The sequence below is a fragment of the Etheostoma spectabile genome, unplaced genomic scaffold (genome assembly GCF_008692095.1).
Source record: "Etheostoma spectabile isolate EspeVRDwgs_2016 unplaced genomic scaffold, UIUC_Espe_1.0 scaffold00019302, whole genome shotgun sequence".
NCBI classification, from domain to species: domain Eukaryota; kingdom Metazoa; phylum Chordata; class Actinopteri; order Perciformes; family Percidae; genus Etheostoma; species Etheostoma spectabile.
In genome coordinates this window covers 43,077-65,600 of record NW_022604805.1, presented here as the reverse complement: position 1 = coordinate 65,600, position 22,524 = coordinate 43,077, and the positions used below count along the sequence as shown (strand labels likewise).

The following is a 22,524-nucleotide window of genomic DNA, read 5'->3' as shown; positions in this document are numbered from 1 at the left end:
CTGCTATCTGTTGAGTTTTCCTCCCGTTACTCTGTCCTCTGTGACCGTCTACATCTAGAAACCAAGTCTATGCTAGAAACTAAGCTGCGCGGTAAAGGAACTACTCTGACTGGCTCATGATCAGACGGCTTTACGGAGCGGTAGATTGGCTTTGCAAAAAACCTGGAGCGTTCTATGAAATGACGCTTTAAAAAATAATCGCTCGATCACGCAAAATTGATCGTGGGAAGTCTAAATTGTGATCGCGATTAAAATTCAATTAATTGTGCAGCCATAGTTGTAACAGAACACTTGCTGAAGATGCCGGGGATTGAACCCAGGGCCTCATACATGCAAAACATGCGCTGATGAACATCATTTTTTTTAGGACAAACTGGGTTATTGGAATATTTGGGTTGCAGTGAGGTCACTTGCATGTTAAAAATGGTTGTAGGGCCTTAAAGACAAATAAATAAATAAAACGGAACATGAATCTTCCAGATATGTATTGATATGACAGACATATAAGTAAAACCTAAGCCATTTTCCAGTCTAAAACACTTCTCATATGTCTTGGGAGTCACACTGTGAAGAAATAATCATTATAACTTATACAGTTGACAAAATACATGCATTTTTTCCAAAAAAGTCAAGACGTTTTGCTCTCATGACATTTACTTATGCCAATAATAACATAATAATGTCATATTTATTGATATTACACCCACAGCAATGTTATACAAGCAAATATGTGTCTAAATATTGCATTATTTTGCCTTCAATAGAGTTTATAGGCATTTTTGTCCCCTCTGGCCTTCCATACAAGAGTTTGCCTTTATCTCCCATATATGGGCATGCACTTCTGAAACAATAGACGGGACAGACAGGGCAGATGCTGAGGAACGATCTAGCGGCGGAAAATGAGCCAAAACGCGATGAATTATGGATATAAAGTGGACCAATCTTGGATATAACAGTATGGATTTAAAGCCCAAAGAGGCTGAAGTTCCAGGCTGGATAGAAAACCCCCTGTAGAGGCTAGAAAGACCCGGAAAAGACCGCCGTAAAGCCGAACTCGTCCGGATTCAAACGAAACCGAAAGTGAGTAAATCGCTTGTATGGTTCAAAAGTTATTAAACGATGAATCAGAGGTACTTTTACACTCGTGGGCGAGTGTCTCGGGCTCAGAGGGTTAAGGAAACAATTACAGAAATATTCAATAAGAGCAATAACAAAATGTTTTTTTATCTGCTGAGATTTCAATATTGACTTGCTCAACAACCCACAAGACCACAACAAAACAACAGAGTTCATTAATCTGGTGTACAGTCCCGGTTTGTATCCCTCAATCAGTCGACCAACCAGGATTACAACCAATACTGCTACACTAATTGATAATATATTTACCAACGTCACTGTCTATAAAGTTGAAAGTGGACTAATAACAAATGATGTCAGTGATCATCTGCCAGTTTTTGAAAACATACATAGCTACACCAAGACCAGGAAGGACGACAACATGACAGATGAACTGATTTAGATTTTGCATTTTCAGAAGAGCACCTTGTTTTCTTTTAGCTGAGAAAAAGGCTTGCACTCATAAAAGGTAAACAAATTGCACTTTATTGTCCTTATTAAACATTTAGGCAATTTTAGCAGTACAATACAAACATTAACCTACACACAGACTCTCTCTCAAGGAGAGGTTAAAGGTCCCATGGCATGAAAATGTCACTTCACGAGGTCTTTTACATGAGTTCCCCCAGCCTGCCTATGGTCCCCCAGTGGTTAGAAATGGTGTTACATGTAAAACAAGCCCTGGGTATCCTGCTCTGCCTTTGAGAAAATGTAAGCTCAAATGGACCAATCTGGAATCCTCCCCTTATGATGTCATGAGGAGCAAGGTTACCTCTCCTTTCTCTGTTTTGCCTGCCCAGAGAGTTTGTTGCGTGCATGAGAAAGAGAGAGATATCATGTCTTGCAAACAGGCAAAGCATGGCAGTTGGTCTGAACAGACCTCAACAGATTTAAAACCACATTCAGTCACAGAAAATATGAAATGTCAAAGATTATTAAATGAAATTCCACAAAGTAGGAAAACATGACGTTAAACTACAAAACAACAATAACTTGAACACGTACAATTAAAAATGGCCAACTTCTAGTGTGTTGGTAATGATGAGAGGACTGTTTGGACCAATTTACATTATAAGGGTGACAAAAATGTATTCCTGAAATGAAAATTACACTGACATCCTGTCAGCCCAAAAAAATGTGTATGTTTCTAGAGATGAGAAGAAGGTTTTTACAAAATAAAACCAAAATAAAAAAAGTTTCAAACATGTCTTTAAACGTCTTAATGTTTCTCCTTTAGGCCTTCTCCTTCCCACGGTGGGTACATTGTGGTTAGGGTTGGGTACCGAAACCCGGTGCTAGTACGGCACCGGTGCCTTAACACCCGGTATCTATCGGACCGAATAGTAACGGGGATTTTGGGGCTTCATTTCGGTGCTACTGAAATAACAGGGCTGCCTTTTTCCATCTAGTGGTTGTTTTGTTATTTAGCAGCAATTTACTGGATTACTGGATTACATTTTTTTTACATTTAATTTGGACCATTTTAAAAATAAATACATTTAGAAATAACAAGCCGTTCTTAAATGTTGCTGACTGTCTTTTTGTACTTCCTTTTTTTTTTTTTTTTAAACATACATTTAAAACAATTATTTTTAAAAGGATGGGTTCAGGCACCAATTCTGGTGCCTAAATGGTAAAGGGTTCTGGGGAAAAGCAGAAAACAATCCAGCTGATCCACAAAAACATACATGTTGCTCAGAAGATAAAGTTACTGCTGGTCAGCCTTCAATGTGGAGAGAAGATCAGAATATAACAACACAGCTATCAGGGCATGAGGAGGAGGAAACAGCTTGGCTCTGAAACATGTTCACAACGAGGCAGAGTGAACGCACTGGTGTCTATTAAGGGTACTACTACGAGAAAAGGTTTCCCCACATTCTTCACAACTGTACGGCTTCTCTCCAGTGTGAATGCGCTGGTGAGTTTTAAGGGTACTACTACGAGAAAAGGTTTCCCCACATTCTTCACAACTGTACGGCTTCTCTCCAGTGTGAATGCGCTGGTGAGTTTTAAGGGTACTACTACGAGAAAAGGTTTCCCCACATTCTTCACAGCTGAACGGCTTCTCTCCAGTGTGAATACGCTGGTGAGATTTAAGGTGTCCCCTCTGAGAAAAGGTTTCCCCACATTGTTCACAGCTGTACGGCTTCTCTCCAGTGTGAATGCGTCGATGTGTTTTTAGGGTACTCTGTACTGTGAAAGCTGCCCCACATTGATCACAGCTGTAAGGCTTCTCTCCAGTGTGAGCTCTCTGATGAATCTTTAAATATCTTGATGTTGTGAAGGATTTGTCACAGTGCTGACAGCGGTGACGTTTGACTCCTCTTCCTCTCCGTTTCTATCAACAGAGAAAAACCAAGGGAGTGAGTTAGTGAGGTGCCATGCTGTAGAGCTCTATCTTAAACTAGAAACAACATTTAGAGCATGTCTATGGAACATTGTTTGACTGACGCAATACTTTTCTTAACCCTTGTGTTGTCTTCCCGTCAAAATTGAAAATCAACACTTTTGTTGAGGCTTTGTATGAATGTTTTACATTTTTCTTCAGTTTTTGTCACTTTTTTGACGTTTAACAATATATTACACCAACTTATTAACTTTTACTTTTTACAGTTATTTTGGAATTTATGGTCAACAAACCTCATTTATAGGAAATTATAATTAATGTTTGAGTGAGAAAAGCAGAAATTAGGAATTATTTAGAATAAAATTAAAGGAATGGATGTTGATGATAATCAAAGACTGGAATATGTCAACTTTTACTCAATACTATTTAAAAAACACTTCATCGTTTTCTCCAAATGCTATAAAATTGAATAAGAAAGTAGAGATTTGTACTTGGCAAAGAGCGTTGTGTGGAATCAATCATGTTATTTTGGGTAATTAAAAAGAACATTGATATAGGACAACAGGTGATTTTGACCCGAGGACGACATGAGGGCTAATTATCTGCCAACATCACTATTATGGAGTTGCATTATGGGAATCTATGCATCCATTGTTGGTTAGTTTGTGATAAATAAACTACTTTTGATCAATTTATGTGTGGCCTCCATTTTGTTGCCAGCCTTTAGCCAGCCGGTAACAAATGGGGGATCATCCGGGATTTTTTCTGCCGGGAAAGTTGTAAATGTAACATTTTCCCACAGATTTTTAGCTTTCACTAGTATTTGTAGGGGTTACTGTGTTGTCTTCATGTTGCTGGAACAGCTATACTCCAGTAAAGTAAATCGGAACCATTGTTCCTGATGGGCATTAGCAATGAGGGGCACCAGTTGACCTTTGACCTTTTGTTTTAGGTTGTTGTTTTTGCTAAATAAAACTTGTATAGCCACCAGTATTATGTAAGTAAGTAATATGATAGTGTAATGTGGTATTGTCCACACAAGCTACATTCCCTCAAGCAGTTCTGAAGCACAGCAGAGCTTTTTGCTGTGCTCTGGAATACAACTAGCTTTGATGTACAGTTGTGTTCACAATAATAGCATCACTAAACTCATAAATCATATTTTGTGGTAAAAGTGATATTTCTACATGGCAAATAATTTACTAGTAAGTGTTGTAGAGTCCTAGAAAACCAACAGTCATGACATGCATGCTGCTCATTCTGTGGAATTGAATCTGTAATTGAAAGGAGCATGTTCATAATAATAGCAGGGTTGTTTTCAATTAGTGAGCGGATTGATTCTGTGAAGCAAAATGTGTGGACAGTCAAATGTTGTCTCAGAGTTTTCTTTTGTGTAAAACCTTTACTACAAACTGAGAAACTAAATGGTTTTTCTCCCGTGTGGACAGTCAAATGTCGTCTCAGATTTTGCTTCAGTGCAAATTTTTGATCACAAACTGAACAACTAAATGGTTTTTCACCTCTGTGGATTCTCATGTGTACAACCAAATTGCCAGGTTGACAGAAACTTGCTTTGCTGAGCAGGTGGAACATTTTTCTTCTGAATGAAGTTTCATGTGAGTCGTTAAGGTTTTCTTCCAAAGGTATCTTTTACCACAAACTGAGCAACTAAATGGTTTCTCTCCTGTTTGGTCTCCAGAGTGTTTCTGAAGATGTTTTTTGCGGCCAAAGCTTCCTGTATATTCAGAGGAGCTAACTGATGTGTTTCCAGTGTTACATCCAACATCACTTACAGGTTCTTCATTGTTTGGCAGAGGGTTTAAACCTGTCTGAGGTTCCCTAGTCTCCTCCCAGTCTGCATCATCAGTCTCAAATTCAGATTCAGAGGAGTCTGAAGTCTTGTCATGAGTAGCTGGTTGTAAAGGACTATCTGGATCTGAGTTCCTGGCTGGTTCTGGTCCCCCACAGTCCTCTCCATCAAATCCTGTTCTCTCTGCCTCTCTGTTCTCCTCAGTTTGGCTTTCATGAAGCTGAGAGGACTGAGCTTTCTCTTCATCATCTTCTTCACTCTTCACAGGGACAGTAGTGAACGGGAACTTGATATCAGCCTCCTCCAGCCCTTGAAGCTGCTCTCCCTCTTGACTAGTCCAGAGTTGCTTCTGTTCCTCTTTAATGTGTGGGGGGTCTGGGTGCTCCTGGTCCAGACTGGAGCTCCACCCCTGCTGCTCAGGGGGAACCTCTGCTTTAACCACCGACAGCTTCTGGACGTCTGAGGAGATTAAGGAAATACAAGCACATGTAGAAAACTGTTAGAAAACTGTAATTTCATGTTGACAGGATCTCTTTACAGGGCTCCAAACTACGACCAAATTGTTGCTTTCTGCTTTTATTTTTTGTAAAGTACAAGCAGTTTTTACAAATATTCACACCCGTTAATCTAACAACATTATGCTTAAATGAATGTGAGGCAGTTTGGCTCTTTATCACAGAAACATACGGCGCCCCCCTGGGGTCAGCTGAGTGAAAAAAATAATAATAAATAAATAATAAACTGTGCGCACGGTTTCATAAACCGTGCTCACGGTTTTATAAACGAGAGCAAAATAGGAAAGAAATTCAGAGATTCACACTTCTGGGATCAATTACTCTATATTGAAATGATGTTAAATCACAAATGACGCATCTCTCCTAACGTAGTAAGGTTAACAATGAGCTACTTTGTAAGCAATGATTTTTTAGGAAAAACGCAGAGGTTCTGCTTATTTTTCAGGAGAAAAACCCAAATGTTATTCAAGGTAATAAAATAGAGAACCACTGGCATGAATCTGTATATCAGCTGTACTCAAACACAAGTATAAAGTTTTTAGAGCTGATTTCTGAAAGTGTAAATGAGGTAGCGTTTGTTACACTTAAAATACTTGTCATTTTATTCTCTAAAATAATTGTCATTAACCCATGTCCCCATCGGCAACATATTCTATCTGAACTGCTGAGCTGTGTATATGTGTATGAGATCCTGACAGTATGATAAACTTAAGCAAAAATATTACGGTTTCACAATCACAGCTTTCAAATGTATTACTTCAAAATGTCTGGGTAAAAAGCTGATACCTTAGGAACACTATAGAAAACTTTAGAGAATTTGAAACCGTGACTTTTTCAAACCAAAATATACCTTGAAACCGGTAAACGACCAATGCCTATATGGTAACAATTCACAAACTCAGTCCAGAACATGGGACGGATCACAGAGGACAATCTTCACCTGTTTAAGTACGCACTGGTCAAAAAGGGACTGAAAAAGTGATTATCTTTCTTTAACAAATAACCAATAACTTAAATTTCGATGATACAGAAAGGTTCGCTAACCATGCAGTCATTCCAAAGCTGATTACATTCTCTAAAACAGCCTGATAAAAAATAAAAAAACAAGACTGCAGCGGCCACTGTTCAGAGTCTATCCTCTGGGGCTTCTCATATGCTGCATTAAACCTGAATCATGACAGAATCTGTTCCTGCAGGTCTTGCAAACATACAGCTTCTCACCTGTGTGGGTTCTTCTTACGTGGACCAACAAGCCACTACTATGTATAAATCATGGTTCTCATGTTGATTTTCAAGTTATCTTTACGTCCAAAGTCTTTTCTACATGTTTTACAAGAATAAGGCTAAATCCCATTCCTTCCCCTTACCCCTTCCCCTAGCTTTTGCACGTTCACGCGGGACCTAGTGCTGTCCCAATACCTATTACGACCGAGGGGTAGGGGATAGACCAAGGGGTGTATAGCCCTAGAAACCGAATGTGGATGCGACCTCACTTGAAAACACACAGGCATCAATGGCTGCCCGTCGACCAGAGAGACACATAAATGTAAGTACTTTCGGCTTAAATAATTGATTAAAAACTTACGACAGTCTTGTTTTGTGGTCTATGCAGTCCTGTACATGTATACTTGCAACCATGTTCCTAACTGAAACTTTTTAAAAATTGCTAGCTTGCAATGCTAACGCTTATCGCTAACGCTAACATTGAACAGTCAACAAAATGTTTTTGTGAACATCAATGACATTCAAAACGGTGATAACGGAAACAGATATACACACACCATGTATACATGGTGTATACAGTGGTGTGAAAAAGTGTTTGCCCCCTTCCTCATTTCCTGTTCCTTTGCAGTCAAGGACAACACAAGTAAACACAAAATGCAATTTGTAAATGAAGGTGTTTATTATTAAAGGTGAAAAAAAATCCAAACCATCATGGCCCTGTGTGAAAAGTGATTGCCCCCTAAACCTAATAACTGGTTGGGCCACCCTTAGCAGCAACAACTGCAACCAAGCGTTTGCGATAACGTGCAATGAGGCTTTTACAGCGTCCTGGAGGAATTTTGGCCCACTCATCTTTGCAGAATTGTCCTAATTCAGTTACATTAGAGGGTTTTCGAGCATGAACGGCCTTTTTAAGGTCATACCACAACATCTCAATAGGATTCAGGTCAGGACTTTGGCTAGGCCACTCCAAAGTCTTCATTTTGTTTTTCTTCAGCCATTCGGTGGTGGACTTGCTGGTGTGTTTAGGATCATTGTCCTGCTGCAGAACCCAAGTTCGTTTCAGCTTGAGTACACAAACAGATGGTCTTGACATTCTCCTTCAGGATCTCTTGGTAGACAGCAGAATTCATAGTTCCTTTTATCACGGCAAGTCTTCCAGGTCCTGAAGCAGCAAAACAGCCCCAGACCATCACACTACCACCACCATATTTTACTGTTGGTATAATGTTCTTTTTATGAAATGCAGTGTTCCTTCTACGCCAGATATACTTGGACACACACCTTCCAAAGAGTTCCACTTTTGTCTCATCGGTCCACAGAATGTTGTCCCAAAAGTCTTGGGGATCATCAAGATACGTTGTGGAGAAATTGAGACGAGCTTTGATGTTCTTTTTGCTCAGCAGTGGTTTTCTCCTTGGAACTCTGCCATGCAGGCCATTTTTGCCCAGTCTTTTCCTGATGGTGGAGGCATGAACGCTGACCTTAACTGAGGCAAGTGAGGCCTGCAGTTCTTTGGACGTTGTTGTGGGGTCTTTTGTGACCTCTTGGATGAGTCGTCGCTGCGCTCTTGGGGTAATTTTGGGCGGCTGGCCACTCCTGGGAAGGTTCACCACTGTTCCATGTCTTCGCCATTTGTGGATAATGGCTCTCACTGTGGTTCGCTTGATTCCCAAAGCTTTGGAAATGGCTTTATAACTCTTTCCAGACTGATAGATCTCAATTACTTTCTTTCTCAATTGTTCCTGAATTTCTTTGGGTCTCGGCATGATGTGTAGCTTTTAAGGATCTTCTGGTGGACCTTACTGTTTCAAGCAGCTCCTATTTAAGTGATGCCTTGATTGTGAACAGGTGTGGCAATAATCAGGCCTGGGTGTGGCTAGAGAAATTGAACTCAGGTGTGGACAACCACAGTTATAGTATGTTTTAACAAGGGGGGCAATCACTTTTTCACACAGGGCCATGATGGTTTGTGTAAAATGATAATTCCGGAGGCTTAATACTCTTTAGCCGGAGCTATATCTTTATTCGAACACATGCAGTAGTAGCCCGTCAAATCACACACACGTCTCGCGATAACATGCAAGGCTATAGCGAGATCTCACTTGTTCTGTGCTACCGTAAAACTCATAGTAATGAACAGGCAAATAAACTTCCTTATATGACATCTCCCCTCTTTTGTTTTCGGCTTAACACATTAAGTCAAACGGAAACTGACTATCGTGACAACCCTGCCACTGTAGGCACACAAACCAAAACATACTGAACTCACATTATGGTACTGTCATCAATAACAGATTCTTTACTCAAAATTGCCACATTAATTTCAGTAACCTGAGTTTACCATGAGCAATATTAACAACATCAGTGGCAATACTCATTCTCCCCCTGTCCCTACTGTCCCAAACAGCCACAGGTCTACAGGTTAAGCCTGGTGACTGGTTTGCAAACTCGTCCAGACCTGGTCACAGTCTGATTGAGAAGAGGGTTTGAGGGTGCTGCCTCACTCTGACTGACAGGAACAGTCTCTACCATGGCGGCACTGTCAGAGTGGGTGCCTGTCTCTGTCGACTCACAGGGCAATGCTGACGTTGACTGTGGAACTGGCATAGGTTGAAGGTGGCGGCGATTTCGCCGCAGCACAGCCCCTTGTTGTGTCTTGATGACGAATGATCTTGGAGTGCTACTATTACTCAGGATCACCGCAGGTGAAGACCATGATTTTTCATGATCCAACTTGGAGAATACAGCATCTCCTGGCTGCAGGGCAGGCAAGAGTCTGGCTCCATGACAGCGGTTGAAGTAATGAGCCTGTTTTGCCTTTTCCTGCCGGTCCTTTTCTTTCACGGCTGCTAGGTCGGGCCATTTTGGAGTAAGGTTTTTCTCCAAGGAGGGGAGTGTGGTCCTTATTCGCCTCCCCATTAACAACTCAGCTGGACTGAAGCCTGTTGTGGAGCACGGAGTAGACCTATAGCTCATCAGAGCCATCACAGGATCTTCCTGTTTGAGGATTTTCTTTGCGATCTGTACCGCTCTCTCTGCGTGTCCGTTACCTTGCGGGTGATGGGGACTAGAAGTGCAGTGTTTGAAGTCCAACCGCCTGGCTAATTCTTGAAACTCTGTACCAGAGAACTAGGGACCATTATCACTCACCACTTCATCTGGGATGCCAAATCTTGCAAAAACTGTTTTTAGCTTTTGGATGACTTGTCCAGCCGTCGTTGAGGACAGATGCAAAATCTCAATGAATCTGGAGTAGTAATCTGAAATTACCAGGTAATTTTGGCGTTCATGCTCACAGAGATCCATTGCAACTCTTTTCCAGGGTCGCTCAGGAAGTGGTGTAGAGATGAGAGGTTGTTTTTGTTGTGTTCTTTTCAGCTCACCACACCGCTGGCATGAGGTTACAAGTTTGTTTATCTCGGAAGCAAGCCCAGGCCACCACACCGATGAAGATGCTCTCTCTCTGCATTTAATCAGGCCCTGGTGTCCTTCATGGATTTTTAGAAGAATCTCATCTCTCATTGGCTTAGGCACGACGATCCTGCTACCTCTTAAAAGTAACCCATTGTATTCAGACAGCTCTGATTTAACTTGGACATATGCTCTTGCATCCATAGCCACTTTGCTTATGTGTTCAGGCCATCCTCTCCTTACGAGTGTTATGACGGACTGCAGTTCTTTGTCCGCTGCTGTAGCTGTCCTGATTTCATCCATTTTACTAGTAGATGCAGGAATCCCTTCCACCACGCTAGCTACGTAGCACGCCACATCCTTGTGCGTGTCAGTCTCCACCCCTGTGTTGGCCAGTGGGCTGCGTGACAGTGTGTCAGCGACGATGAGGGTTTTTCCTGGAGCGTACTCCGCAACTGGGTTGAATCTCATGAGCCTCATTAGCAGACGCTGACAACGCAAGGGTACGTTATCCAGGCTGCGGCTGTTGATGAGGGGTACGAGTGGCTTGTGGTCTGTTACAAGTTTGAACCGCTCTAGTCCGTTTAGGTACCTATCAAACCTTTCGCACGCCCAAACGCCCGCCAGAGCTTCCTTTTCAATCTGGCCGTAGCGGGATTCAGCGTCGGTGAGACGTCTGGAGCAATATGCTACAGGTTTCCACTGCTCCCCGTGGAGTTGTAGTAGCACACCCCCTAGCCCATAACTGCTTGCATCGGCTGATACAGCAGTCAGTTTAGACACGTCGTAGTAGGCAAGTACTGGTGCAGTTGTTAACAGTTCCTTAATGTGTTCAAATGCTGTTTCTTGAGCATGACTCCAGTTCCATGTATTCTTGTTCTTCAGGAGTTCATACAGCGGTTGTCCCACAGTTGAGAGATTGGGGATGTATCTACCCAAGTAGTTAACCATTCCCAGTATCCTTTTCAACTCCTGCACATCTGCCGGCGGTGACAGCTGGCGAATAGCCTCCACCTTATCTGGGTCAGGCCGGATCCCAGACCTATCAATGAGGTGGCCGAGGAACCGCAGCTGACTCTGCCTGATGGAGCACTTTTCTCTGTTGAGCTTTAGACCAGCTGACTCGATACGCTGCATCACCTTCTCCAGCCTGTTGTCATGTTCAGCCTCTGTGGCACCATACACGAGAATATCGTCCATAAAGACCTCAACACCCTCCAGTCCTTGAAGAGTCTCCATCATTTTCCTCTGAAAGATTTCAGGTGCACTGGTTATGCCAAACGGTAGCCGCTTGAAGTGGAAGCGTCCAAACGGCGTGATGAATGTAGTGAGCTTACAGCTATCTGGGTGGAGTGGTATCTGGAAGAAGCCACTTGCGGCGTCGAGTGATGAGAAGATGGTGGCTCCGCTTAGTTTTTGCAGTTATCTCCTCTGTAGTAGGCAAGATGTACTGTTCTCTCTTAACAGCCTCGTTCAGCCTCTTGAGATCAACGCAGATGCGAGCTTTACCTGTGCTCCTCTTCAGGACTGGCACCATGGGTGCACACCAGTCTGTAGGTTGTGTTACTCGCTCGATGATGCCATTTTTCTCCATCCTTTGTAGCTCCTCTTTTACCTTCTCCAGCATCGGAAGCGGTACACGCCGTGCAGTATAGACAGCATATGGTTGAATATTGTCTTTAAGCTGTATTCGTACAGGTTCAGTCTTTAATGTCCCATGTTCCCCATAAGCTTGTGCATGCCCATGGCTGCTCACGGTTTCGTCCACAATCCTCACTAGCTTCATTTCAACAGAAAGTGGTCTACTGAGTAGATTGTTCACTGTACGTCCACGAATGACATATGCTTGGAGTGGGTAGCTCTTTCCTTTATGTGTCACAGTGCTCTGAATTTTTCCAATGCACTTCAGCTCCCCCCTGGGCTATATAGTGGCATATCTGCAGGCTCCAGCGGACTTTTGGGTTTGAGTGTGTTGTAAGTCTGCTCACAGATGATGCTCACATCGGCCCCTGTGTCAATTTTAAACTGGGCTGGCGTAGAACCCACATGCAAGTCCACAGTCCAATGCTTAGCTGAGCCATCAGTTTTACTTACAGCTCCAAGAAAATAAGGCTGCAACTTTTCTGGTTCCTCTGTGACCTCACTCACTGTTTTTTACTCCTACACACTCTGCTCCAATGTCCAACTTTATTGCATGTGTTGCATGTGGACTTCCTAGCGGGGCAGTTTTCGTCCTTACTATGCCTGGCTTTTCCACATTTCCCACATTGTCCATTATTACCACCTTTAGGCTTACCATAGCGTTTCGTGAATTTATTGTGCTTGTTCGTGATTTCGTTTATCATCCCAGCTGCCTCTCCCTGCATGCTGACTTGTGAAGCCACCTCTTCAGATTGCCGGACCGTCTCCACGGTTGTCGCGAGCGTTAAGTCTCTGGTTAACTGCAGCTTACGTGAGACATCCTTATCCAATATCCCGACAACGATCCTGTCGCGGATATTCTCTTCCCTCGTTGCGCCGAAGTCGCAATGGTCGGACAGCTCGTATAGAGCTCTGATGAAAGTCTCCGCTTTCTCTCCCGCCCTCTGCACGCGCTGGTGGAACAGTGCTCGTTCGTGAATAACGTTCCGTCTTGGCACAAAATATTCATCGAACTTTGCTAGCACTAGGTCAAAGTCGTCTGCGCTGTCTTCCTCGCCAAAGGCAAACGATCTGTAAATGTTTTCCGACTCGTTTCCCATGGCGTATATGAGGCTGCTCACCTGGACAGCGCCATCTTCTTTGTTGAGCTTGGTGGCGGTCCTAAACCTCACAAAACGCTGCTTCCAATCCGGCCATTCTCCCGGTTTGTCAAAGGAGAAGCTTGTCGGGGGGTTAAATTTGGCCATAACTCCCTCCGTTCACTTCTGACACCATGTAAAATGATAATTCCGGAGGCTTAATACTCTTTAGCCGGAGCTATATCTTAAATAGCTACCGTAAAACTACCGTAAAACTCATAGTAATGAACAGGCAAATAAACATCCTTATATGACAGTTTGGATTTTTTTTCACCTTTAATAATAAACACCTTCATTTACAAATTGCATTTTGTGTTTACTTGTGTTGTCCTTGACTATTGTTTAAATTGGTTTGATGTTCCGAAACACTTAAGTGTGACAAACATGCAAAGGAACAGGAAATGAGGAAGGGGGCAAACACTTTTTCACACCACTGTATGTATGTATACACCATGTATACAGGGTTTTTATGTATGTATACATGATACATGTGTATACACATATGTATTGAAAACAGACCTAAGAACTACACAGATAAGAACATCTGCCTCTGCACTACCAAAGTGAACCTAAAATAACTATAAAATATATAAATATTTAAATACATATGACACTGTTGTCCAAACCCACACAATCAACAGACCTAGACGGTATCTTGGAGGTTTGTGATCAATACTGCATGGGGATGTCACCAAGAGGTGTCCCATTTCATAGGGGTATGTTTTCACCCCTACCCCTTACCCCTTGGTTTCAAGGGCCAAGGGGTAGGGTTAAGGGCCAAAGGGTAGGGGTAAAATGGAGAAATGGGATTCAGCCTAAGGTTAACCATGCAGTCATACCAAAGCTGATTACATTCTCTAAAACAGCTTGATAAAAAAAAAAAAAAAGACTGCAGCGGCCACTGTTCAGAGTCTATCCTCTGGGGCTTCTCATATGCTGCATTAAACCTGAATCATGACAGAATCTGTTCCTGCAGGTCTTGCAAACATACAGCTTCTCACCTGTGTGGGTTCTTCTTACGTGGACCAACAAGCCACTACAATGTATAAATGATGGTTCTCATGTTGATTTTCAAGTTATCTTTAAGTCCAAAGTTTTTTCTACATGTTTTACAAGAATAAGACTTCTCACCTGTGTGGATTCTCATATGCTTTAATAATGCTAAACCGTCTGAATCTTTTTCCAAAAGTCTTGCAAATGTACGACTTCTCAACTGTGTGGGCTCTTCTCACGTGGACCAACAAGCCACTACTTTGTATAAATGTCGGTTCTCATGTGGATTTTCAAGTTATCTTTACGTCCAAAGTCTTTTCTACATGTTTTACAAGAATAAGGCTTCTCACTTGTGTGGATTCTCATGTAGATGTTAAAAACATCCTTATGTCTGAAATCTTTTCCATATGTTTTGCAATAACAAGGCTTTTCACCTATGTGGATTTTCATGTGTCTCCGAAATTCTGAATTACACTTTTCCACATGTCACACATGAAAGACTTATTACATTTACCTGTCTCTGACATGTTAGTGTTGTCTACGTTGTTGCTGTGACTTCTGCTCTTGCGTCGTCTCTTCTTTGGTTCTGGCTCTGCATTTCTAGTTGATCCTGAGTCTCCATGCTGGCCTCCTTTCTGATCTTGGCTCTCAGCTCCATGAGAGTTGTGAGAGAGGAGCTGGTGGTCACGGTTTGCTTCTGATTCCACAGAGGTTATAACTGGCATGTTGAGCTGCTGGTCAGAGAGAACCTCCTCCTCCTCACAGACATGTTGCTGTGGGAGCTCTGGAGGGACAGACAACAAAAAAAATAGGATACCACTGTTACTGGAGAAAAAACCAGAACACTTGCTCTCTTTTACCTGAGACCATAGACTGTAAAAATGAATGGACAGAGCATCTGGGTCAGAAAAGTGGAGCCAATGCTGAAGCTCATTAAAGGTCCCATGGCATGAAGATTTCACTTTATGAGTTTTTTTTAACATCAATATGCGTTCCCCCAGCCTGCACATGGACCCTCAGTGGCTAGAAATGGCGATAGGTGTAACCGAGCCCTGGGTATCCTGCTCTGCCGTTGAGAAAAATAAACCCCAATAGGCCGATCTGAAGTCTTGCTCCTTATGAGGTCATAAGGAGCATGTCATGATACATTTGAAAGACTTTTTACCTTTACCTGTCTCTGACATGTTAGTGTTGTCTACGTTGTTGCTGTGACTTCTGCTCTTGCGTCGTCTCTTCTTTGATTCTGGCTCTGCATTTCTAGCTGATCCTGAGTCTCCATGCTGGCCTCCTTTCTGGTCCTGGCTCTCAGCTCCATGAGAGTTGTGAGAGAGGAGCTGGTGGTCACCGTTTGCTTCTGATTCCACAGAGGTTATAACTGGCATGTTGGCTAAAGACTCTTTCTCTGCTGCATTTAGAGTGTCATCATCAGGGTTTAAGTTCAGAGTCTGACCTTCACTGTGGTCCCTTTCCTCATAAGTAGGAGTCAACATAAAGGTGTCAGTCTCCTGCTTCTGGACAAGCTGCTCTCCCTCCTGACTGGTGCACAGGTCCTCTTTAATCTGTGGAGGCTCTGGGTCCTCTCGGTCCAGACTGGAGTTCCTCACCTGAATACAGAGCTGCTGGTCAGAGAGAACCTCCTCCTCCTTACAGACATGTTGCTGTGGGAGCTCTGGAGACAACAAAAGAAATAGGATACCACTGTTACTGGAGAAAAGACCAGAACACTTGTTATTTTTCTTGAGAACATAGACTGTAAAACTAATGAATGACACCTTGGGGGGCTAAAAAGTGAAGCCAATGCTGAAGTTCATTAAAGCTGCATTCTATATAATTTCCAGCAGGGGGCGACTCCACTGGCTCCAAAAATAAGTCTGATCTCTAATGTCGTTTTTCCATTTTGTGGTACCTGTTCAACTCTGCAGACTAGCACCGCCTCATGCGTGACGTGAGCGTGGCTGGTCGCCATAGCAGGAAGATTGCAATCTCGATTCACCCTGTTCACTAGGGCTGTAATCTCCCAGTCGACTAGTCGATTTATTGGTCGATACGTTCTGGCTCGACCAAAATTCTGATTGGTCGATTTCTTGCCGTGTAATTTCATCAGGTGGAAGCATGGACCGTTACGTCTACGGGTGGAAAGCACTAATTGCTAATGGGGGTGTTTTTAGAGCATCCCTATTTCAAAGGTAACAGTCTGTCTTCAGAACACCCCCCTTGTTTTCTCTTCAGACCCTCTGGGGACAGATTGAAGAAAGAACTAGAAATCCTTTTTTTAGTGGTTTGCTGAATATTTATTTAATTGTGAGTGTTTAATTTCCATTCAGTCCTCCTCAACCATGTCGAAGACATTGCCAGTGTGGCAGCATTTTACAAAAATAGATAACGGAAAAAAGTTGAATGCAAAGATTGCATGTAACAGTTTGCATTTTATTTTTTTTTTTTTTATTTAACCTTTATTTATCCAGGTAAACTGTTTGAGAACCAATTCTCATTTACAAACATGACCTGGCCAAGAGGCTACAGAAATAGATATGAACATACTGTACAACTTTACATAGTCAAACACATGACACATAGAACAAGCAACTGAATAAAAAGGAAATAAACATACTGTACAACTTTACATAGTCAAACGCATGACACATAGAACAAGCGACTGAATAAAAAAAGACAGTCAACGAAGAAAGATAAAGAATAAGAGCTTAAATATGTGTGTATAAATATGGTTCATGATTGTCAGCAGGAACAAGAGTCAACAATGTAATTTTGGAGGTTTTGCTTAAAGGTGGAAATTGGGATCAGAGATGTAAGTTTCAGGGTATTTTGTAGTGTATTCCAGTCATGTACTGCTGCAAAGCGGAAGGCATTACGTCCAAAGGTAGTAGAGGTAGGAGGGGTACTAAATTTAATCAAATTACTCGATCTTGTGTGATAGGTGTTATGAACGGCATGAAGAAGAGATAACAAATAGGGAGGTGTCTTGCCCAGGATCGTCTTGTATATAAAGAGAAACCAGTGATGTAGCCGCCGGGTGTAAAGGGAGGGCCATCCCACCAGGTTGTACAGGTCACAATGATGAGTGTGAAAGGGTGCATTAGTAGCAAAACGAATGGCTGAATGGTAGATTGTGTCAAGTTTTTTTAGGGCTGTGTTTGGTGCCATTTTGTAAATAATATCACCATAGTCCAAAATTGGCAGTACTGTCATCTTAACAAGGGTGCATTTGGTAGCATGAGTAAAGGAAGCTTTATTACGGAAAAGAAAGGCTAGTCTAGCTTTGACTTTTGCTTGAAGGTTATTGATGTGTGTTTTGAATGACAGAGATGAATCCAACCAAATACCTAGATATTTATATTTATTGACGTACTCCAAAGCCATACCGTTCATACAGGTGATTGTAGGTGGAGTCTCGGTGATCGGTTTTCGGCTAAAAAGGATACATTTTGTCTTACTGGTATTAATACGGAGTTGGAGTTTATCAAAGAACTGTTCTATATTGGTGAAGCTGAGTTTAAGACTAGAAGCCGCAGAATTGAGAGAGGAACCAACTGAGTACAAAATGGTATCATCTGCATAAAGATGAATCCGAGAGGTTCCAACAGCTCTGGCTATATCATTGATGTAGATAGAAAAAAGGGTTGGGCCCAAGATAGAGCCTTGAGGCACACCTTTAGAGATAATAAGTGGGTCTGACATAATATTTTCAACCTTCAATTGTTGTACACGGTTGGTGAGATAATTGGCAAACCAGTCACAGCTAGAGGAGGACAGGCCAATACTGGAAAGCTTGTGTAAGAGGATACTATGGTCAACAGAGTCAAAGGCCTTGGCAAGGTCTATAAAGGTGGCAATACAGATCTGTTTGCTGTCTAATGCTGTAATTACATCATCAAGGACCTTTGTGGTGGCTGTTATGCACCCATGCCCCGTCCGAAAACCAGGAAATCATTTAACTGTTTTTGTACGAGCTTCTCCAGAACTTTGGCAAGACATGGTAGGATAGAAATTGGTCGATAACAGTTAGGGTCAGATTCAGAACCCCCTTTAAAGTGGGGAGAGATTATTGCTGATTTCCAGTCAGTAGGGAACTCAGAGAGCTGTAGGGACATGTTAAAGAGTCTCGTGACGGGAGCAGCAAGAATGTGGGATGCTGCTTTTAAGAACATGGGATCAAGACCATCAAGGCCAGCAGATTTGTTTGTATTTAGCTTGGTGAGTTCATCCTGGACTTCAGAGGTGGAAAGAGGCATAAAGGAGAAGCCACTGTTGCTTGATGGAAAAGGTTGTGCATCTGCTGCAGTTGTATCTGAAGTGTCTATTGATACTGAATTAGGATTCGACATTGAAACTGTATGGGTTGCATTTATAAAGTGATGGTTTAGGAGTGAAACCATCCGAGATTTCTCAGTAATAATAATATCATTAAATAACATAGAAACTGGTAAACGGGGGGAAATAACCTTATTTTCCATTACCTTTACTGTGTTCCAGAATGCCCTAGCATCAGTGCCACATGTGGTGAGTTTCTCTTTAAAATGCAAGATTTTGGCATTTCTGATAGCCTGTGTTGCTTTATTTCTGCATTGACGGAAGGCCAGCCAGTTAGCTGGAGATTGGGTAGTGCGGGCCTTTCTCCAGAGGGCAATTTTATGATGAATAATCTCGGCCAGGTCTTTGGAAAACCAGGGACTATATCGATTTTTTATTCTAATTTTTTTCAGAGGGGCATGTTTACTCATAATCAGACTGAAAGTGTTTTTAAAAAAAGACCATGCCTCTTCCAAGGAGGGAAAGGAATTAATTCTGTCCCAGGACACAACCGCAACATCTTGGAGAAAAGCTTGCATATCCAGATTTTTCAAAGAGCGCTTGGTTACAATTACTGGGGGCCTTTTGAATGAAAGGCCAGAACGTATACATGCAATAGCGCAATGATCACTTATTTGACTGAAAACTCCGGCTTGATAATTAGATGGATTGTTAGTCAAAATAAGGTCAATCAGTGTGGATGAAGAAGATTTAGGATTAGGTCTGGTGGGCTCAGATATCATCTGAGTAAGATTTAGAGCATCAAATTGTTGCAAAACTGCATCTGGGGGATTGATCAAATCCCAGTTCAGATCACCCATAAGGACAAACTCAGATGATATGTATGGAGCTATGAGTTGACTAAAAGCTGTGAGTGCAGAAACTGGAGCTGAAGGTGCTCTATAGCAAACAGCAACAGAAATAGAAAAAGTAGTTGAAAGCCTAAGCTTTAGTACCAGTAGTTCAAGTTGTTTAGGAACTGACTTAGAAAGAACAACAGTACATTGCAGATAATCCTTAACATACATAGCTACACCACCACCCCTGGTAGCTCTGTCCTGGTAGCTCTGTCCTGACGAAACACATTATAGCCTGGTATGAAGATGTCAAATCAGTGTTCCCTTTTTTAAGCCTTTTTTAAGCCATGCATATGACAACAAACATGGCGTATCGCCTAAAAACGGTAAGCTAACTTGTCTGCGTTAGGTTGCCCAGTCTGTTTGGAGTGGGCTATATGAACATATCAGAATTGGCATATTTCATAATCTAATAATCGTTTTATAACTACCGGCGCACCCTCCCGCAACTACGGTTGCGACCCCGCTGGATGTTAAGCCTCTACTATCCAAACGCAAAAATAACATCACGGAAGGAATTGTCGACTTTATTGCTCAGGATATGAGGCCCATTGCTGTTGTGGAGGGCTGAGGTTTTAAGAACTTGTTAATATACAGCGCCAGCACGCCATCACGCAAAATGTGAGGGACTCAAAGAGAAAGTTCCAGAGTTAATACAACACAGCGAGGCACTGAGCTTGACCACAGATATGTTTAAATATACATTAAAGTGGACGTGCCTTTTGTGTTTAAGAGTAAAAGCTTTAAACTAATAGTCTATTTGTGTCTCCGTGTTCAGCCGCTAAGTGCGAGGACACAGAGTGCTGATGCAGCGCTGTCAGGGCTGACAGATGAGAGGCATTTTCTTTGGTTGATTACAGTCCTACTGTTCACAAATTAATTTAAAAAAAACTTTTTCTTATTACTTTGATTCTTATTTAATTTTACGAAACAACTGCATCACAAATGCTATTTTCTTCTGTGAATTTTAAACTCAAATTGTACATAACTGGTTTTAAAGCGCTGCAATGCTCTTTTTACCTGTTTGAGTATTAGAGTGAACCTCTGATACGTTAGTGTTGTCTACGTTGTTGCTGTGACTTCTGCTCTTGCGTCGTCTCTTCTTTGGTTCTGGCTCTGCATTTCTAGTTGATCCTGAGTCTCCATGCTGGCCTCCTTTCTGGTCTTGGCTCTCAGCTCCATGAGAGTTGTGAGAGAGGAGGTGGTGGTCACGGTTTGCTTCTGATTCCACAGAGGTTATAACTGGCATGTTGAGCTGCTGGTCAGAGAGAACCTCCTCCTCCTTACAGACATGTTGCTGTGGGAGCTCTGGAGACAACAAAAGAAATAGGATACCAATGTTACTGGAGAAAAGACCAGAACACTTGTTCTCTTTTTCCTGAGACCATAGACTGTAAAATTTAATGGACAGAGCTTCTGGGTCAGAAAAGTGGAGTGGAGCTGAAGCTCAGTAAAGCTGCCTTCTATCTAATTTTCAGCAGGGGGCGACTCCACTGGCTCCAAAAATAAGTCTGATCTATAATGGCGTTTTTCCATTACATGGTACCTGCTCGACTCTGCAGATTAGTACCACCTCATGCGTGATGCAAGCGTGGTTGGTCGTCATAGCAGGAAAATTGTGATATCGATTCACCCGGTTCGCGATTTCATTTTCAAATAACTTAGATTTTTTTTTTATTAAAAGAAAAAATTATTTATTTTTCTTATTTAATTTTACGAGCCGACTGCATCACAAACGCTACTTTTTTCACTGAGTTTTAAACATAGACTGTATAAAACTGGTTTTAAAGCGCTCCAAGTGCTGCAATGCTCTTTTTACCTGTTTGAGTATTAGAGTGAACCTCTGACATGTTAGTGTTGTCTACGTTGTTGCTGGGACTTCTGCTCTTGCGTCGTCTCTTCTTTGGTTCTGGCTCTGCATTTCTAGTTGATCCTGAGTCTCCATGCTGGCCTCCTTTCTGGTCTTGGCTCTCAGCTCTATGAGAGTTGTGAGAGAGGAGCTGGTGGTCACGGTTTGCTTCTGATTCTACAGAGGTTATAACTGGCATGTTGAGCTGCTGGTCAGAGAGAACCTCCTCCTCCTTACAGACATGTTGCTGCGGGAGCTCTGGAGGGACAGACAACCAAAGAAATAGGATACCACTGTTATTGGAGAAAAGACCAGAACACTAGGGCTGTAATCTCCCAGTCCACTAGTCAATAGATAGATAGATAGATAGATAGATAGATAGATATTTATAGATCCCCAAAAAAATGGGAAATTACGGTGTTACAGCAGCACACGTACATAAGTCACACAACACAGAATATAAATAAAAATATAAATGAGATAATAGTAAAAAATATACATACATACAATATACATGAAATAATAATAATAGGAATAAAATATAAGAACAAATGTTTAAATACATACAGGATGGGAAAACAAAAATGTGCAACTGCTTAAATAATATGCTAAATGTATGCTAAAATGTAAATGAACCAATTGTGCCGGTTGCCCTTAGTGCAGTATTGTGGTGTCTAAAAGTCTCATCTAGCACCCAGGGATGACATGTTGAAGAGTTTTATTGCTTGTGGTAGGAAGGATATTGTTAATATACAGCGCCAGCACGCCACACCATCACGCAAAACGTGAGGGACTCAAAGAGAAAGTTTCAGAGTTAATACAACACAGCGAGGCACTGAGATATGTTTAAATATACAGTATATATTAAAGTAGACGTGCCTTTTGTGTTTAAGAGTAAAAGCTTTAAATTCTTCCCAGATTCTCCGACCATGTGTCTGTTTGTTATACAGTGAACCCTCGCCATGTTGCAGTTCACCTTTCACCGTCTCGCTGCTTCACGGGTTTGCAGCGGCTCAGTCAGAAGAGCTGTGAAATACACGGGAGTCACTATTTTTCCTACTGTACTTGGTATTGTTTTTCATAATCATTTTTCATTTTCTCCCGTTCTCATCCAGTGACTCTGGTCGCGCGGGGGGGGTGCTGATCTTCGCAATTTGAAGCCTTAAGTTCGTATTGATGATTAAAATTGTTATTTTACAGTACAGTAGTTATTTGTAAAAAAACGGGAAAAACCAAAAAAGGAAGGAAAAACCAAATGAGGGGAAACAATTGGTAACTTACTAGAAACTAAATCCATGGTGCTAAACTGCT

At 42.0% G+C, this 22,524-nt stretch overlaps 1 protein-coding gene across 1 annotated transcript; it reads right to left on the bottom strand.

The window, feature by feature from the left end:
* Positions 1-3,164: 3,164 nt before the first annotated feature.
* LOC116684513 (uncharacterized protein DDB_G0283697) lies at positions 3,165-22,510 on the bottom strand. Its single transcript, XM_032510103.1, has 8 exons — positions 22,495-22,510; positions 21,184-21,471; positions 20,385-20,672; positions 15,371-15,868; positions 14,714-14,983; positions 5,257-5,732; positions 3,355-3,454; positions 3,165-3,178 (listed from the first exon to the last, which is right to left on the bottom strand). Exons 1-8 carry the CDS (start codon positions 22,508-22,510, stop codon positions 3,165-3,167), a joined length of 1,950 nt encoding a protein of 649 aa, XP_032365994.1.
* Between the last annotated feature and the right edge of the window lie 14 nt (positions 22,511-22,524).

What these genes read in the sequence shown, in the direction of transcription:
- LOC116684513 (XM_032510103.1), bottom strand. An exon ending in TCACTCTAATACTCAAACAG is followed by an intron (nt 15,869 to 20,384) that starts GTAAAAAGAGCA and finishes TGTTGTCTCCAG; the next exon opens with AGCTCCCACAGCAACATGTC. An exon ending in TGCCAAACAATGAAGAACCT is followed by an intron (nt 3,455 to 5,256) that starts GTAAGTGATGTT and finishes CTCTGTTGATAG; the next exon opens with AAACGGAGAGGAAGAGGAGT.